General features: G+C 37.5%; 1 protein-coding gene across 1 annotated transcript; it reads right to left on the bottom strand.

Moving 5' to 3' along the window:
• Positions 1–6,694: 6,694 nt before the first annotated feature.
• Positions 6,695–16,761, bottom strand: LOC147916657 (putative N-acetylated-alpha-linked acidic dipeptidase). The gene is made up of 5 exons (XM_087434077.1): positions 16,405–16,761; positions 11,820–11,911; positions 10,066–10,156; positions 7,070–7,334; positions 6,695–6,795 (listed from the first exon to the last, which is right to left on the bottom strand). The coding sequence occupies exons 1-5, from the start codon at positions 16,759–16,761 to the stop codon at positions 6,695–6,697; spliced, it is 906 nt and encodes a 301-aa protein (XP_087290203.1).
• Positions 16,762–17,590: the final 829 nt, after the last annotated feature.

Here is a 17,590-nt window from a genome sequence, read left to right on the forward strand (position 1 = left end):
TCAGAATAACCTCCTATAATTATAGAATAAAACTCATCCATTTTCATTTTTTAATCCACAGGGAAGAAAAAAAAGGACACTAAGATATACATATATACGCACAACTTTATTTTTTACTTTATCAGTGCACCCATCATGATTCTTTCTGAGTGATATACCATACCAAATCAATATGGGTTCTCTGAAGAACCCTCTTAGGCTACTTCTTTCAGAGTCCCTGCTGCAGCCTGCACTGTGAAGGCTGCAATAGAAATCTGTCTCTTCACTTCTCCCCACGCCTTAGAAGGATCCACTTTGCTTTCAATATCAAGCAGAGCATCATAGATCCCTGGGAACGACTCCCCTGCATACTTGTTGTGGCTGCTTGGAGCATAGATGACATGCCTGTTGATAAAAATAGTTTGCTGTCTATTAGTTGCCCAAATGATATATACAAGAGAAAAACAGGAGCATTCTACAATCCCTGGATCGCATAATTCTGATTTTATGATTTGAATAAGCCACTTGTCGACTAAACTTCCAAGTTCCATCATCTCCAAAAACTACTCTATGAAATATGTGTTAATTAATTATATTTTGACTTTAAACAGATGACTCAAAGTGGTTCAGAGCAACAAAAATTACAATAGCCAGAACAGCTTGTCACCTACTATGGATCATGTTTGATATTAAAGAATTTGAGTATAAGTTTTCTAATCCTTAAAAGCAAGCTTTACGAAGTTGACATCAGCATTTCAAAGAGGAGGAAATTGAAGTCTGAGGGATTCAGTGATCAGTCTCAGGCACATAGCAAATAGGTGCTGACTTTTCACTATACCACTCTACTCCCAGAAATGTAGCACAATTGTGACTATAAAGTCCTCCTGTGACCAGCCAACCTACTATTGTGTTTTTCTCCTCTTTAAAAAAGAAATCGTTAGAATGGCTAGCTTAAAGCATGAAGAATCATTAAAACCAGTTTTGTAATGTTTAGCATGACCTAGGCAGAAGGTGGTGTTTCATTGAAGGAGCTAAGCCAGTTCATGTAATGCCCTGGAAGGAAAGGACAGGTGCAAAGCAGAGATAAAGAAGGACAGAGGACAGTCATGCTGCTGTTGGCAAACCAATCACCTTGTTTGGATGACGCCCTTACATCCAATTCCCATCCTTTGATGATCCCCAAACAGAAAGATGGGGCCACTGCTGACTGGTCAATGATCTAGTTTGTCCTGCAAACTTAGTAAGATCAACCTGGGGATAGTTGGTGTTTATCAGAAATAATTACAACTGTCAAAAATTAGAAAAAAACCTAAATGTCAACATCATGAGAGAGAGTAAATAAATATATATTTATTATATATTATATATAATATACATATATTTATTATGTCTTATGTATGTACATAAACACAAAGGTTTTTAAAATGGGAGAGGGGCTAAAATTATATATACCAAAATATAAACATGACTTTATATCTGACTGATAGAATTGGGGACATTTTTATTTTCTACTTGTGACTTCCTGGATCATCTAAATTTCATACAAGGAACATATATTCTTTTATAAGCAGAAACAAAAAACGAAACTAAAAAGAAAAATATGCAGCAGTCATATTACATTGTAGGAAGAAATAATATTTATCATTTACTACATGTATTTTGAAATTTTCCATTTGCTTGCAAGAAATTAAGTATATTTTTTCCACAGTGCATAAAATAAGAAAAAAATGATACTATAATAGAGTCATATTTTTTTCCTTACCTATAGAAAGGCCTGTCAGGTAATCCTAAAGGATCAATAAATGCTCGTTCCAGAAACATCAGTCGATCATTCATAATTCTCAGTAATATTGGGCTAAACAAGGAAATGAATACAGTTGTAGCTTCAGGAAAATGTGTACACTACCCAGCAAACTAAAAATTCAGCACAAAACTAAACTAGCTAATATATTTTAAATTCCTATAATATGCAAAATATGAAAATAGAATACCTAGTCACACTTTATAAATCCTATAAAATACTATTCTGTTGAGGCTTATAAAACCACAGAAACAGTAATAAGTGCCAACGGAAAAAAAATGGCAGTAATTTTTATTTATATTAAAATAATAATTGATTGATAAACCTAGGTATTTAAACATAGGCTGCCTTTTTTCATCTTAGGTATCCTAATTACCTACTCATTGAAGTAATTTCAATACTGAAATGGGATAGTCTGTTAATGTTTAGTAGGCAATCATACATATTTACCAAATGACAGCTAATGGTATTTTTATTATTAAAGATAAACCTATCATCATGAACACAAGAGATGGTGTTCACTTCATCCTTTCAACAATATTTGAATTCCTGCTATGTATCAGACACTCCTGCTTTCACAGAGCTCCCAGTCTAAAGGGGGAGGGGAGTGTTATTGTAATAAGAATGACAATTTTTATTTAAAATAAAAATTAAATAATTAAAAATTTATCAACAAGTCTTGAATAGTTCAACAAATTAATTCTGTTATAATTTAATGAACTAATGAGAAACAATCAATACAATAAGGAATAATAAATTACCTTATTTAAAAATTTAATTATTTCAATTTTGTTATATTTTATTTTAATAACAGCTACTATTTACTGATTGATTCCTATGTGCCAATTACTAGTCTGAATGTTTATACAATATGTTATTTTTAATCTTCAGAGCAATCCCAGAAGTTAGGCAGGATAAGAGCCCCATTCCGTGGATGAGATAACTAAGACACAGTAGTTAAATAACTTGCCCAAGTTCACAACTGGAAAGTTTTAGAGTAACGTAAGAGCTCAGTACTATTCTTCCCACTGCACTATACTGAGAAAAGGAAAATAAGGATAAACAAAGGCCCCACAATGTGGATTTGAGCTATTTTCAACATTCACTTATTTAGCATCAAGAACGCAGGTTTTGTGAGAGTATAAAGGTAGACTTTATCTGTGAGCAGTTCACATAAAGTAGTAGACAAGACAAGTGAATGAAACATAATTTCAATAGGATGCTACAGGTTTCTGAGCCAAATCCGTAAAGCATTGCTTACAAACAAAAAATTCACCTAGACACACACACACTCTCAGATGTTCTTGTACACAGCAGGTTCAATTTGAAGTATCCCTGGGAGGTAATGCTCAGAGCACCAGAGTTAATGGGATCTTTTCACTCCAGAAGGATGCTGGCCTGCCTAGGGAGACTGGAGGATGATAGGTCTTGAGGTCCACTGCCACGTGAGCATGAAGGTACTAGGGAGTCAACTCTCTGTATCCTTTGATTTGTCAAGGGATTGATTCAAGAACAGCAGGATTCAAGAAGTATCTCTTCCTCAGATTTCACAGTTTGGGTTGAGAAATTCAACATCTAGTTTAATTTACATTAGCCAGAATTTATTAGTATTATAGGAGATGCACTGCTCCACGTGTTTTGGGATTTGAAAACATAATATAGAGTCACAAACTGTACCTTAACTATCATTTAGAGAGGATAAGACAAATACACAAGTACTCAAGGAAATGAAAGCCAAGTGTCCTCGATAACCGTACCAACCCATGAGGCAGTTTGCCAGAGGGAGGAAATAGCATTTTTTCAAGGATAGAAAATCAATTTCATAGAATATATGGTGTTTGGGATGTCCTTAAAATTTATTTATCATTATGGATTTTTTTCCCAAATGTAAAAAGTTTGGAAAAGATTGTAAAGTATAAGAAAAGAAATCCCCATATTCACCCCAGGATTACACAATTATGCTAACTGGTTTATTGTAAGTTTTTCTCTATGTTCAATAAAAATGTAATTAAAATATATTTACTATTTTCTATCCTTCTTGTTTGTCACATTTTATTATAAATATTATATTTCCTTTATAATCATCAATTTTAAGATTTAAAAAATGTTCAAATTGGCGGACATCTAATTTTTTTAGTAGTTTCACTCCTCTTAGTGAGTGAATTTCATTCGTCTTAGGTTATTAAGATTGGTTTGAATTATTTAGTGTTATAATTCATATCTTTCTCTGAGAAGCCTTTTTTTTCCTTCCAAACTTGAGACTCTTTCATGAAGAAAAAAATCCAAAACATGGAAATACTATGGCCAAGTGTTAAGAACTCTGTGATGGCTCTCAAAACTGTAGAATATGTATTTATGCTTTTCCAAAGGTTAAAAAATTCACAATGCTATCAGAAAAGCATGAGAGCATCTGCTTCAGTGTACTGTCTGTAGCAATGTGTACAACCAAGTTTTGAATCATTACTGACTTGATATGAAAATAGTTTACCATTATTTTCCTCTGTATTTTTGAATTAGTGAATCTGAATATTTTTTATATCTGTTTCTGTACAGGTGGTATCTTCTTTTTGAATTATCTTGTCCATTGCCAATATTTCCAACTTTGTTCTTTTGGATTTTCTCATTAATTTTCAAAAAATATTTTTATAATATTCATATTAACCACTTGCTTGTATTTTCTGGAAAAGATGTTTCCCAGTCTTTTATCATTGCTTTTAATTATTAGTTTTCATATTATTAACCATTTTGATATTCTCAAATCTGATCGCATTATCATTTCCCTGTTGCTTCTAACCTTGGAATCTTACTTCCAAGAGATTTCAATTTTTGTTAAAGAATTCTTCTACACTTGTTGCTTATCTTTGCACACAATGTGAAGCAAGATTCTGAATTCACTTTATCAGTTGCTAAAAGAGCTTATACAATGTTATTGCTGAAAGAAATTGCTGAAAGAACACCTTTCTTTCTCCAATGATTTTTGATGTATCCTTCATTACAAATACATCCTTATAATCATGTATTTGCTGTCTATTTTTAGACTGTTTGCTCTTATTTTTCTATGTATCTTGCTTCAGTCCTGTTAGAAAACAAAATTCAACCCAGTAAATGTGCAGATTTAATTGGCTTTATTAAGCCGTTCCTGAATCAGGCAGCATCTCATCCGGCAAGTAGACACGCCTCTACTGATGATGGAAGGTTTTTTTTTTTTTAAAAGATGTTAGATCTTTTTATTTATTTATTTATTTGTTTTTGTGAGGAAGATCAGCCCTGAGCTAACATCCATACCAATCCTCCTCTTTTTCCTGAGGAAGACAGGCCCTGAGCTAACATCCGTGCCCATCTTCCTCCACTTTATGTGGGACGCCGCCACAGCATGGCCTGACAAGCGGTGTGTCGGTGCCCGCCAGGGATGTGAACCCGGACGGCCAGTAGCAGAGAGCGTGCTCTTAACCGCTACGCCACGGGGCAGGCCCCAGATCTTTTCTTTTTTTAATATGAATGTTTTATTTTATTATTATTATTATTTTTTAGGAAGATTGGCCCTGAGCTAACATCTGTTGCCAATCTTCCTCTTTTTCTTTTTTTTTCCCCAAAGCCCCAGTACATAGCTGCATATCCTAGTTGTAGGTCCTTCTAGTTCCTCTATGGGGGACACTGCCTCAGAATGGCTTGACGTGTGGTGAGTAGGTCCGCACCCAGGATCCAAACAGGCTAACCACTACTACACCAGGCAGGCCCCATGGAAGGTTTTTATAGGAAGACAGGTGGGGCAAGGGAGCTATTAGCAAAAGAAAAGTAAAGATTGCGGCCGGCCCCATGGCGTAGCGGTTCAGTGCACGCACTTCAGATCCCCTGTGCGCACCTACGCACCGCTGTGGCGCCCTCCCACATCAAGCAGAGGAAGATGGGCACGGATGTTAGCTCAGGGCCAGTCTTCCTCAGCAAAAAGAAGAGGATTGGCATAGATGTTAGTTCAGGGCTGATCTTCCTCACAAAAAAAATAAATAAATAAATAAATAAAAGAAAAGAAAGGATTCTTTTTAGGCCAGGACTTGTCCAAAGTGAAAGGCAAATTGTCTTTATCAGGCAAATTGCCCCTTCTTCTGGGGGATGGGGAGGCCCCAAGTGACAGATTACCTTACCGGTACTTGACCAGAAAATTCCAGATGACATTTCTGGGAGAGGTTGAAACTGCAATGAGATCAGGTATCAAGTCTAGATTTGGTATCATGGGCTTTAGCACAAGTAATGCCATTTTGACCCTGTGGTTTTCTTTTCAACCGTCCCCAAGGATTTAATATTTGTATCATCATAATGTTTAATATACAGCACATGTTCATCCTAAAATTCTACTTTTAAAAAACTTCCTCTAATATTCTCACATTATTTTTCTCTTATCTTAAAATTCTGTTCTAATGTTTTACTTTTGTGATTTTACACAGAATGAATCCATTTGAAAAAAAAAATAATGGCTTTATAATATTTGCCATTCTGGATAAACAGAATTTTGCCAGGTGGAAGTGGAAACGGGGAACTCTTTGTGGGGGTAATGGCATTAGGAAGAGGGAGAAGGAAGGTGTGCTCTGGAATGAGAGAGTCTGGTTGAAGTACTGTGTACAGGTATTGAAAGAACAACAGATAAAGCTGGAAAAAGCTGGGGCCACACAGTGGAGGACCTTCAATGCTAAGGCAGGAATTTTCTAACTAATCAGTTGGTGGTAAAGGAGGCACCAGCATTTCTCAACAGCACAACTGCCATTCAGAATGTCAGAAATAGGTCTGAGAGCTAGGGCAGCCCTGTGGAGAATGTGTTAGAGTGGAGAGAGAAAGCAACAAAAAAGTATTCCAAAGATATTTCAACAACAAAGAGGTCAACTAGTATTTCTTTTACATTATATCTTTTATATGCATAACTTATATATGTAGAGCATCCTTGTTTTTGTCCAAGTCTTGGAGTCTCTCACTGAACTTAGAAGCAATTTCTGTAAAATTCTTCACTGCAGAAAAAAGTGAATCTGAAATAGAAATGAGGCCCAAATAGCATCATTCTATAGTTTAAGCAAAGGGAACAATATAAGATGTTCTCTATTGCATTTTACAAAGTATTTATATTTTGTATATTACAAGATGAGCATCGATGAAATGAAAAATACATTTATAGAGGTAAATAAAATATTTGATCACATGGAATAGCAATAAATAATAAATTGACCTAAGGTAGGTCACTACAATTTAGAGATTAACAGAAACATACAGATAATGAATTTTGAAAGAGGAAGTGTAGCATACCAAATGACACACTGTATGTTTTCATTTCTTGTGGATGTTGCAGTGAAATATTATAGATTTTGTCAGCATACTTTCTTAAAACTACAGTATAATTTCGACAGTCAAAAGGGAGCACTATGGAATTGGCTAGTTCAAATACCATCCCTCCTCGAACCTGGGCCACAGAGAGGTGATACTTAAAAGTTGCATCATAAAACTTTTCCACCAATTCATATGTTTCATAGACACTGTGATACAGTGGATAGCTGCTGAAATTGTGTATTGCCTAGAAAAGAAATAAAATATATCTCTTGTAAGATAGCTTATAATAAAATGCATAGTACTGTACTCACTATTAATATTAGTAAGACTGTTTTAGTCGGTACCTCAATAAAAAAAAGTGCCTTAATAAACCACTTACTAAAGAGTTAGTAGTATAATATTAAACCCCACACAGGTTTTTACTAATTAAAAAATATGTGGTTGCCAGCCCGGTGGCATAGTGGTTAAGTTCATGTGCTCCACTTCGGCGGCCGAGGGTTTGCAGGTTCAGATCCCTGATGCCGACCTACACACCGCTCATCAAGCCATGCTGTGGTGGCGTCTCATATACAAAGTAGAGGACTGGCACAGATGTTAGCTCAGGGACCATCTTCCTAAAGCAAAAAAGAGGAAGATTGGCAACAGATGTTACCTCAAGCAAAAAAAGAGGAAGATTGGCAACAGATGTTAGCTCTGGGCCAAACTTCCTCACCAAAATAAAAAAAATGTGTATATAACATAAATGATATTAAAAAAATTATTTTGGAAAGACTTAATAGTCTTGCCTTTAAGAATACAGGAGACGTGGAAATGTTTCTGAAACAAAGACAAGACAATGATACATTTGAGTAAAAATAATTTAAGACAGAAAATTGTTAGAGGCAAGTAAATAAGCATTATACAATATTACAAAAGATAATGCTACAAATTGTTTAATGGCTGAAATTCCCTGGATGACTAATTCTCTGACAAGAGTGAAGAGTCTGAGCAGTGAGGGTTTCAGGAGTGGGTCCAAAATCTCACTAAGGAAAGAGAAGGAATGCTTAGACAGGTATAAGAAACCAAGAACATACACAAAAGGCAAGAGGGAAGAGCTTTGCAAACTGTGAATTGCTGATTTACATCTTTTGCCTATTTTTTTAACTGCTTATTTTTCTTTACTGATATAAAAGACCACTTTATATAGTGGTGTGTTGAAGAGACTGGGCCTCTGGAATTAGACTGCCAGAGTTTGAATCCAGCCAGGCCTCAGGACTTATTACCAAATAACTTTAGGTGGTTATTAACCCAAAGGTTATTAGCTTTTCTTCGTTGTAGTTTTCTCATAAGTAAAATGTAGATAATATTAACATCTACCCTCATCACCATCCCCATCTAACTCTGCCTAACTTCCTGCGCCAGTGGTAAGAGAATGAAGATTTCCTGTCTGGGGAGAATAATTAGCCCAAGAGAAAAGACCTACAGATTCCTAATGTTGGTTGCCTCGCAATGAAGCAACTAGAACAGGCATTCTCCATCACTATCCTGTGAAGCTTCCCATTCGAGAAGTGCCACCCTTGTGTACAGGGCTTCAGTCAACTTTTCATGGTCTCACTCCTAAATAAAACAGATTGCCAAAGACAACCAGGCATTGGAAGAAAGCCTTTAACTTGAAAGATACAGACCAAGCACACAAACTAAAATAAAATCAACTCACAGTAAGGAGGTACTGCAGGGAATGGAGGAAAACTTAAAAAGGATTTCAAGGAAAAATAAAAGATAAAGAAAGATATTCCAGAAAGTAGAAACGGACACAGATAGTGTAGTATAAATGTCATTTTCAGACATGCAAGGTCTTCAGATTTCATTCACCCTTTTCAAGAAGTCCCTGAAGGATGTGCTCCAAAAAAAGTAGAGAGTAAATAAGAAAAGGAAGACACAAAATCCAGGAAACAGGAGATCCAAAACAGGAGAGAAATGAAGGTTCTCCCAGATTTCTCAGTGAAGGCAAATTTCACAAGCAAGAGCTGTGCCACAGGCAGAGAGAACAATCAGAGAGCCGAGAGGAGCAGAAGAGCCCAATGGGGGATGGAAATCTGCCAGATCACCTGATGTGTTTGAATATAGTAAGAGTTCCTGGTGAGTCAGTTATGGATACATGGAGGAAAAAAAAGCTGTTCAAATCAACGAGTGGAGAACAACTATATACCAAGAAAACGTAATGAGGGAAAGTATTTGGGAGTTGGGAGAAGAAGCAGCGATAAGAGAACTGAATGCCTATCTTCCCTAGTAAGAAGTAAATGGATACTACACAAAAATGAAAAATAAAGAAATAGCAGCATAAGCGTACTATTTATAAACATGCAGACAGATATCAGGGGAAATCAATTAAAAAGTTGAAAGAAGTTTAGTCTGCTGAACAGAATCAGGGAGAAGCATGGAGGTAGGATAAGGGACCAGTTTTTCATTGAAAACACATAGAACCACATGACATTTTATGAACAATGCACCTGTGTTACTTTGATAAAAATAAAAACTGTCAAATTGTCATTATCATCAGCAGCAACAACAAAAAGAAAAGAATCATGACTTGCACATGTGTTCATTGTTTATTGTGACATTTGTTGTTATAACTTTCATATCTAATGACTGGAGATGTAATGAGATAAAAATCCAAACATTTGCAGGTCTTGATACTGATTGGTTTTGAATGACAACGAGTAGAGCAGAGACAAAGACAATTCCTACATTTCTAGTTAAAGTAACGGGGTGAATGCAATGCCCCTGAGGGAAACAGAAAATATGTTTAAGGGAACACACGGAAGTTCATGTTACAAGGCTCGGATTCCAGATGCAGGAGCTCTCCCATGCAGTAGTAACACCACCTCTTCAAATTCCTATATTCGCTAGCACTTCAGTGACTTTTTAATTCAGAATTATCTGTTTAGCTAAAATATATTCATAAATAATCTTGAAGAACTTACTGACAGACTTACCCAATTTTTCGTATATCGTGCTCTGCCTGAGGCAATCCCAAGACTTTGGAAGAACACCTCAAAATCATTACCAGATCCCAACTTGCTAATCCTTTCAGGGAAAAAATACAGGATTATTTGAGTAATTTCTTCACTGAGTACAGAGTAAAGATAAGTTAAACTCCATTCTTACTCTTATAAATATAATATCAGATGTATAGCCTTAGACAAGCAGCAAAAGAAAAAAAAATTGAGAGGAATACCAACTCTGATCACAAAGTATCTACTTCCATAAGACTATTTTGGATAGGGGTGACCATCGTTCTTTGGGTTCCTGGACTCCAAACATGTTGTGGGGGAAGGGGTATTTCCCTACACAAACAATAAGAAATTCTCTGGGACACCATTTGCGTGTCCTACAATTCAACTCAGTTCTGACACTGTTTACCCAGAGATAGCATCAAATTTCACAGGTTAAGGGTTCAGTCCTATAAGACTGCCACGCCCACCCCCAGAGGCCAATCACAAGCCCAGATTGTTATCAGTGCTTCTGACCAACTGGCTATAAATTAGAGGTTTTCAGGATCCCCTCCTTGGGTTCAATTAATTTGCTAGAGCAGCTCACAGGACTCAGAGAACTACCTTGCTTACTAGGTCACTGGTTTATTATAAAAAGATATAACTCAGGAACAGCCAGATGGAAGAGATGCACAGGGCAAGGTATGGGGAAAGGGCACGGAGCTTCCATGCCCTTTCCACGTGTACCAGCCACTCTCCCCAAATCTCCACGTGTTCACCAACCCGGAAGCTCTCCGAACCCCGTCCTTTTGGGTTTTTATGGAGGCTTCATTACACAGTCATGATCAATTACATCATTGGCCATTAGTGACTGGTTCAACTCCCAGGCCTTCTCCCCTCCCTGGAGGTTCAGGGGTGGGACTGAAATTTCCAACCCTCTAATCACCTGGTTGGTTCTCCTAGCAACCAGCCCCCATCCTTAGGTGCATCCAAAAGTCGCTTCGTTACAAGTGAAGCAAAAACCACCTTTATTGCTCTCATCCCTTAGGAAATTCCAAGAATTTTAGAGGCACATCTCTGTGCCAGAGATGGGGATGGAGATGAAACACATATTTCTTATTATAAATCACAGTATCACAATTGTATGTCACTTTTTGAAAAAGATTCATCAAGTTGGAAAATATTTTCCTTCATTAACTTATTTTATCATCTATATTTGTTGCATACAATACAGTTAAAAGAAGCAGAATTTTTTCAGATAATTCAGATGTAAATCCTATCCTTAAAAATGTAAGTTATTTATACTGTTGATATCTATTATCTCAGACTACTGAGAGATTTATTTCTCTTCCCTTGCCTGTGAAGATACAACCAATAATAAATTTATGTCTATATTTATCCTAGAGTAACCAAAATATTTGTTAATCGTATGATGTTCAGAAAAAAAGAAAATTTATAGAGTGATTAGGGTCAGAAATATGAGGGGGAATTACTTTCCATCATTACAGCTTTTGACTTACGTAACACATAAGTACATATGGGTACTTATACAAAAGAGACCCATTTTTTGATGGCCTGCAAATTTAACTTCAAAGCAAATATTTTGTTTGTAAACCTAAACATTGCTTTTCCTTTATCAGATGTTAGAGAATTTTGAAAAATTAAATGTTTATTATTAATGATTGAAAGAAAATATCCTTATATTTTCAACACAATCCCATACTGAATTCAGTAGAAAGTTCTGTTTGCTTGTTTACCTGGGTATGCCACTGAACTCGGGGGAAGGACTTTTCTCATTCCAGCTCTCATACAGAGATTTGTCTTCAAAGCCATCGTCAGGGCTTTGGAGCTACACAAGTTAAAAAAAAGAATACCTACAAATCAGATGTTTTAAAATCTAAATGTCCATTAACCAGAGAATGAATAGCTAAACTATATTCAGCAAAACAAGGGAAGCAATCCATACATTAGCAGTCATCAAGAATTACCATGTTTCTGACAATAGGGGAAAATCTCATATTATTATGTATAAGTGCAGCTGTTATTAAAAATACATAGAGCGTACAGAAAAGAAAGCTACACCAAATTATTACCAAGGCATCGTATTCAAACAAATGGCCATATAATAAGATTTTTTTGGTCTCTTTTTCTGAATTGCGGGAGGCTACTCTTAAAAATATATATTTCTCCTCCTCTTATAAAAAAGAAAATGGAAAGAAGCAAGCTGGTTAAGGGAAGGTGCTTCTTTTAATATTGCTTCTTGCCAGTAAGGTTGGCAAAGTCAATAAATAATACATAATAAAACAAACGCGTTAATACTTTATTTAATTAATTGTGTATTTATTGTAATTGTGCTAAACACTGGGTTTTCGATACATTCTCTGGTTTTACAGAGGAGAAAACTAAGGGCGTAAAATATGACCTACTATTGAATTCTAGTCTCAGCATTAGATGTTATGCCAAAAACATTTAGCAAACTAAACTTTAATTAATGTTCCAATTCATAGGGAATTGAATACTATATGGTATACAATGTTTTTATATTTAATAAAAGAGCTATGTACTATTTTTCAATGAATTCAGTTCAAAAAAGTTTATAGAGCACCTACATTGCTTAAGGCTTTTTGTAAATGCCAGGGATACAATGTTCAATAAGTGGGAACTGTAATACAAGTGTGGAATTCAGTGCTATAATAGAGGTATGTGCAACGGTCACGGGAACACAAATCAATTTGCGTAAGCATGAGGAGAGAGTCAGAAGTTAAGTCAACATCTTGTAAAATGTAAAATTTATAAAAAAGCAATAAATAAAGCAACAAAATAATTTCACTTAAGCTTATAAATTTGCACAGAACTTTGTTGTAAGGAACAGTATGACTCCATTTATTCTAAAAAATGCAAATTTGGAATAATGTAGAAGTATATTGCTAAATTCTCAGTTTATTACTAAAATTTGAAATGCTGCAAATCACTCTCCCAAAACAAACAAAACAGAATAAAACAAAACCAGAAATTGTCAAGCATCACATAATTTCGAATCTGACCTACTGAGTAGTGTTTTTGCAATTGTTCCATGACGCCACCAACACAGGCAGTAAACAAATATAACCGCCGAGCTTCCTGAGCATTTACCTTAAATTACATGAATGGTGGAATTCGCTGAAATATTCTGTTTCAGGTGTTTAATTATTATACATTTCATGGAAATTGGTACAATTTCAGGCAAACGATGGAGCCCTTAAGTGACACTATGAATAGGTTTTTTTCAAATTAATTTTTTCTATTACTACAGGAGGAGTTAAGTTATAAAACTATAGTCCATGCTTTTGAAACCAAAGCTTAATGATATTTAGGTTTTATTTTAAATACCTATACCTGAGGGAAATAATTGCATTTTCCTTGGTAATTACATTTCAATTGGTAATTATAGTAAATGGGCAAGTCTTTTTTCCTTTCCAGTTCAAATCAGGTAATTGGCAGCAAACAACGAAAATCTGCCACACAAAAACTCCTTCCTCATGACTCACTTTAGGACCAGTGGATTTATGGGGCAGGAGCACTGAAGTGAAGAGCTGCCTGTCAGTCCTATAAGAATTCAGGCACCACCTCTCCGCCAGGTTCAGTACCTTGTGCTGCTGTCAGAATTAAGATAACTTGAGCTGTCAGCCCAGCCCAGTGGCTCAGTGGATTGCAGCCCAAGGCAGGAAGTCAGGGAGTGGGGTACACGGTCTCACCCAGCCTCTGCCCCCAGATGATTCACCCCTGGGAGTCAGCACTGGTGTTTTTACACATATTCTTTCCCAATCAGTTAGAAACTTGAACTCTTCCTGTCGCCCGAATTAGTTGGTATCATTACATTGAGTTAAACCAGAGGACCAAATCCTGGTTCATCTCCTGTACAGGTTATGCGACTTCGGTGGCTAATGTTTTCTGAGCTCAGTATCGTTGTTCTCAAAATGGGGATGGTAGACACAATGCTACCCAAAGGCTGCGTCAGAGTGGTGTGGGAAATGGGGTAACATGTGTAAACAGTTTATTAGATATAATGTTCTACGGAGTGGACATTTGCTATATCAAAGAAGGCAACAAGTTATAAAACAACACAGATGTTTAATATAATAATGGTACCTCAAAAAAACCTCATTTGTAGAACTTACATTTTCTTAAATTATATGTAACTATTTTTACAGGAACCCCTGTGCTTGACTGAAAGAGCTGCTGCAGGCAAGGAGAGGGGAGGGGGAGAATCCTCCAAGGTGGAAAAGGTGACATCTGCATTTCTTGTGGTGGTTGCCTAGAGCTGGTCCTTCTCAATGTGAAGAGATCAGACGTTCAGGCTGGGAAGGTTCAGAAAAACCAGGTCTAATTAAGCGGAGCATCTGAGTCTTGCAGGCAAAAAGCCAGAAATGCCTCTGGGCCTGAGTTGCTAGGTCCCTGGCTTCAATTCCATTTCTAGGGTAAAAGAGGAAAAAGCTGTGTGGAGATCAGTAGCAATGCTGCCCACTCTCTTGGTCAGTTCTTTCATCAATTGACATTATAGGATATGGAAGGAAAAAGGAAATCAACTTACCATTTTTTTTTGGAACCACCTGTAAGCCAGGCATTTTATCAGCACTAAATCTAATCTTCACTTACATCCTATAAGATTGTAATTTTGTTCCCAGTTCACGAATGTATAGATGAGGAAATGGATGAGTAAAGAGATTTTTATTTTAACCAATGCCATCTTTTGTAACAGAAAATTCAGAATGTTAGCCTCTATTTATCGAGTTTTTGTGCTTTTCTGCCTCTTACTGACTAGACTTACTGGTCCTTCTTCTCTGCCTGACTGTGAGTGTTGCAAAGTCAGGAATTGGAACTTTCATCTCTGTATCCCATGCCACTAAGACAAGGCTTAGAAACAGTAGATGCTAAATAAATTTGACAATACACGATTTAAAAGCACGATTCAAAAGCAGAGGTATAAAAATCATAAGTACTGGGCAGCTCTACTAGCATCTCTACTGTGGACCAAAGTCCAAGTTCCTTTGCTGGTTGCTGCAGAGGCGAGGAGCCTGGAGGAACAACTCAGCACCTCTGTCTCCTGTCCCTGGCTGTGTCGGGGTTTTGACTCCCAGCTCCAAAGGAACCACAGCAAATTTCCCCCTGTCGGGGCCGGGGAGGGCGGTGGAGACAACCTGTGTTAGTGGCCCTGTCTTCTCAGTGTTGTCATCTGCTATCTGTTGGCAGCTAAGTGTTCCAGTATCCTAGCCAGTGGTTGATAGAGCACCCTCAAGTTCCTGAAGTGCTATCTGTGGCTGGAGACAGCTGTGATGGCCGTGTTTGGTGTTACAGATAGTATAAAAATCACCTTTCCACGAAAAAATGATACTGATCGATGCGGATTCATTTATTATTTTTATTATTTAGTTCTTGTAGAACAAAATTACATTTCTTTTCTTTTTGAAGACCTAAGGAGGCTAAAAGTACCATAGATTAATTACTTTGGTATAAACACTTGACCCCAAAATGAACTAGATTATACCAATGAGTGAGAAAATTGACGTTTTAGTAGCATAACCAGGGCTTATTTCTGCATATGATAACTTAAAAAAAAAGACAGGAAACAATAGAAATAAATATTGTTCGTCTTTTAAAGATTATGTGGACTGTCTCAAAACAATTCTATTCTCTTGTTTCAGGAACTTATGGTCCAGTGTGCAGTGTCTTAAATCAATTGGCTTTATTTTGTTTTTTAATTATATTGTATTAGATTCAAATACATAGATTTCACTGTTTTTATTATGTTACCCTTTAAAATTAAATAGCAGTGCTTTTCATCTAGCTTTATGATGGTATTTTGAAAAATAAAAACTGCCTCACTCAAAGTATTAAGTCAAGCCATGGGAACACTTTGGGGATTATGGGTAGAGTTGGTTCTCGGATCTGGTAGGAACTGTGCACATGAACAGGCACCACTGAGGTCTTCCCTCAGAGGTCTGTGATCTGGGATCCAGGGCAGAGAGTGGCTCTCAGGACCCTGTAGCCAGGTCATAGTAGGCATTCTCAGCACCCAGCTTCTTCCCAGGGTTCCAGAAAACGAGTAGAAGAGTTCAAAAGAAAGGTTAGAATCTACCTCGGGTTCCAGAATTCATGCAGGCTGGAGGAATTCTGGTTCCAACAACCCAGATTCCGATTCAGGTGGAAAACGGAGACCTCCTGGCCATCTTCCAGGAAGCCCAGCCTCCCAGGGAAATCCCTGCATTTTCACTGAGGCTGTGGCTGAGGGGGGTTCCCAGTTGACCAGGCCAAGGACCCAAAAAGGCATGAGAGAGAGAAAGAGAGAGCAGCAATTCATCAAACACAGGCCTCTAGGGACTTGGAGTATGACAGGGACTCCCCTCTTTCATGTGCTCCTGAACCTTTGAAGGCTCTGAGGAAAGGCTCCAGATCCACCAAGCCTGAAAAGTCCCCAGGAGTCGCCAGGTCCCAGGGAGCAGGAGGGAATTTAGGGCGTTCAATGAGCGGTTCTCTAAGAACTTTCAAAACACCTGCAGTGCAGAAGGGACTGGTGATGCTAAGGAATCCTGGTGGGTCCTTAAGAGATTGGACACAGGAGGGAGGTGGACTGAGTGTCCACACAGGGACCGGATCTGCCTGCAGTGTGTGCTGCGCCCTTAGAGGCTCAGCCCTGGACTCATAGGGTACATTTCGTAGCATTTTCAGTAGCTAAATAGCTACATAGGAAATAAATGTTCTGAAATATGGGGTATCATTTAAAAAAATAAACTGCATATTATTAACGTGTTATGTAAGCGACAGTATTCTGTAATTACTGATTTAGTTCGTGATAGCTTGTATGTTTTTAACTAATGGATTTTATTAATATTCTAAAACAAATGCTTCCACCTGACAACAAAAACCACTGCAAGACAATGCAGCGTACTGAATGATACAAAATGAAAAATAAAAATTCATCGATATCAGTCACGTTCACAGTGAGTGATCTTAGAGGCCAAAAGTTCAATTTATTACCAATACAATCAGAAATGTTCACCAAAACGATCAAGTGATTGAGTTAGAGAGTGTATATCCAGGGCATTCACTCTGTGGGTGCTCCTCCACGGTAAACCTAGGGCGGAACAAAGAGATCTATTTTTGTATTTCTTAAACGTAATGTCGCATAACCTCGTGACGGTTTTTTGACTTGCTGGCTTGTCTGGGCTAAACCACAGGGAGGGAGTGAGGGCGGCAGCCGTTTTGTAGCCCGCACACGGCTTCTACTTATTCAGACACTAATCTAAGCGCTACTGTGAAGGGATTACGCAGATGTAAGGAAAGCCCCTTCTCTTCATCTTAAACTGGAGAGCTTAACCTCGCTTAGCTTCAAGGCTGCTGTCTGAGGGACAGACGTCTAATGAAACACACACGTGGGGGCCCACTGTAATCGTCTCCTGCGACCCGGAGGGCCAGCGCCCTGTGCACGCTCTCCCTCTGCAGAGGTGCGGAGCGCCAGCGTCTCCTGGAGAGGAGCGCGTGCACGTGTCCT

This window comes from Ceratotherium simum, chromosome 7 (assembly GCF_057802395.1).
Source record: "Ceratotherium simum simum isolate JZ-2026a chromosome 7, ASM5780239v1, whole genome shotgun sequence".
In the NCBI taxonomy this organism is placed as follows: Eukaryota; Metazoa; Chordata; class Mammalia; order Perissodactyla; family Rhinocerotidae; genus Ceratotherium; species Ceratotherium simum.

Bases quoted from the DNA above. Each gene is read 5' to 3' on its own strand.
- LOC147916657 (XM_087434077.1), bottom strand. From the start codon at position 16,761: ATGCTACGAAATGTACCCTATGAGTCCAGGGCTGAGCCTCTAAGGGCG. The intron at 7,335-10,065 runs GTAAGTCTGTCA...TTTCTTTTCTAG, and splicing joins CACGATATACGAAAAATTGG to GCAATACACAATTTCAGCAG. The intron at 6,796-7,069 runs GTATGCTACACT...TTTCTATTTCAG, and splicing joins AACATACAGTGTGTCATTTG to ATTCACTTTTTTCTGCAGTG.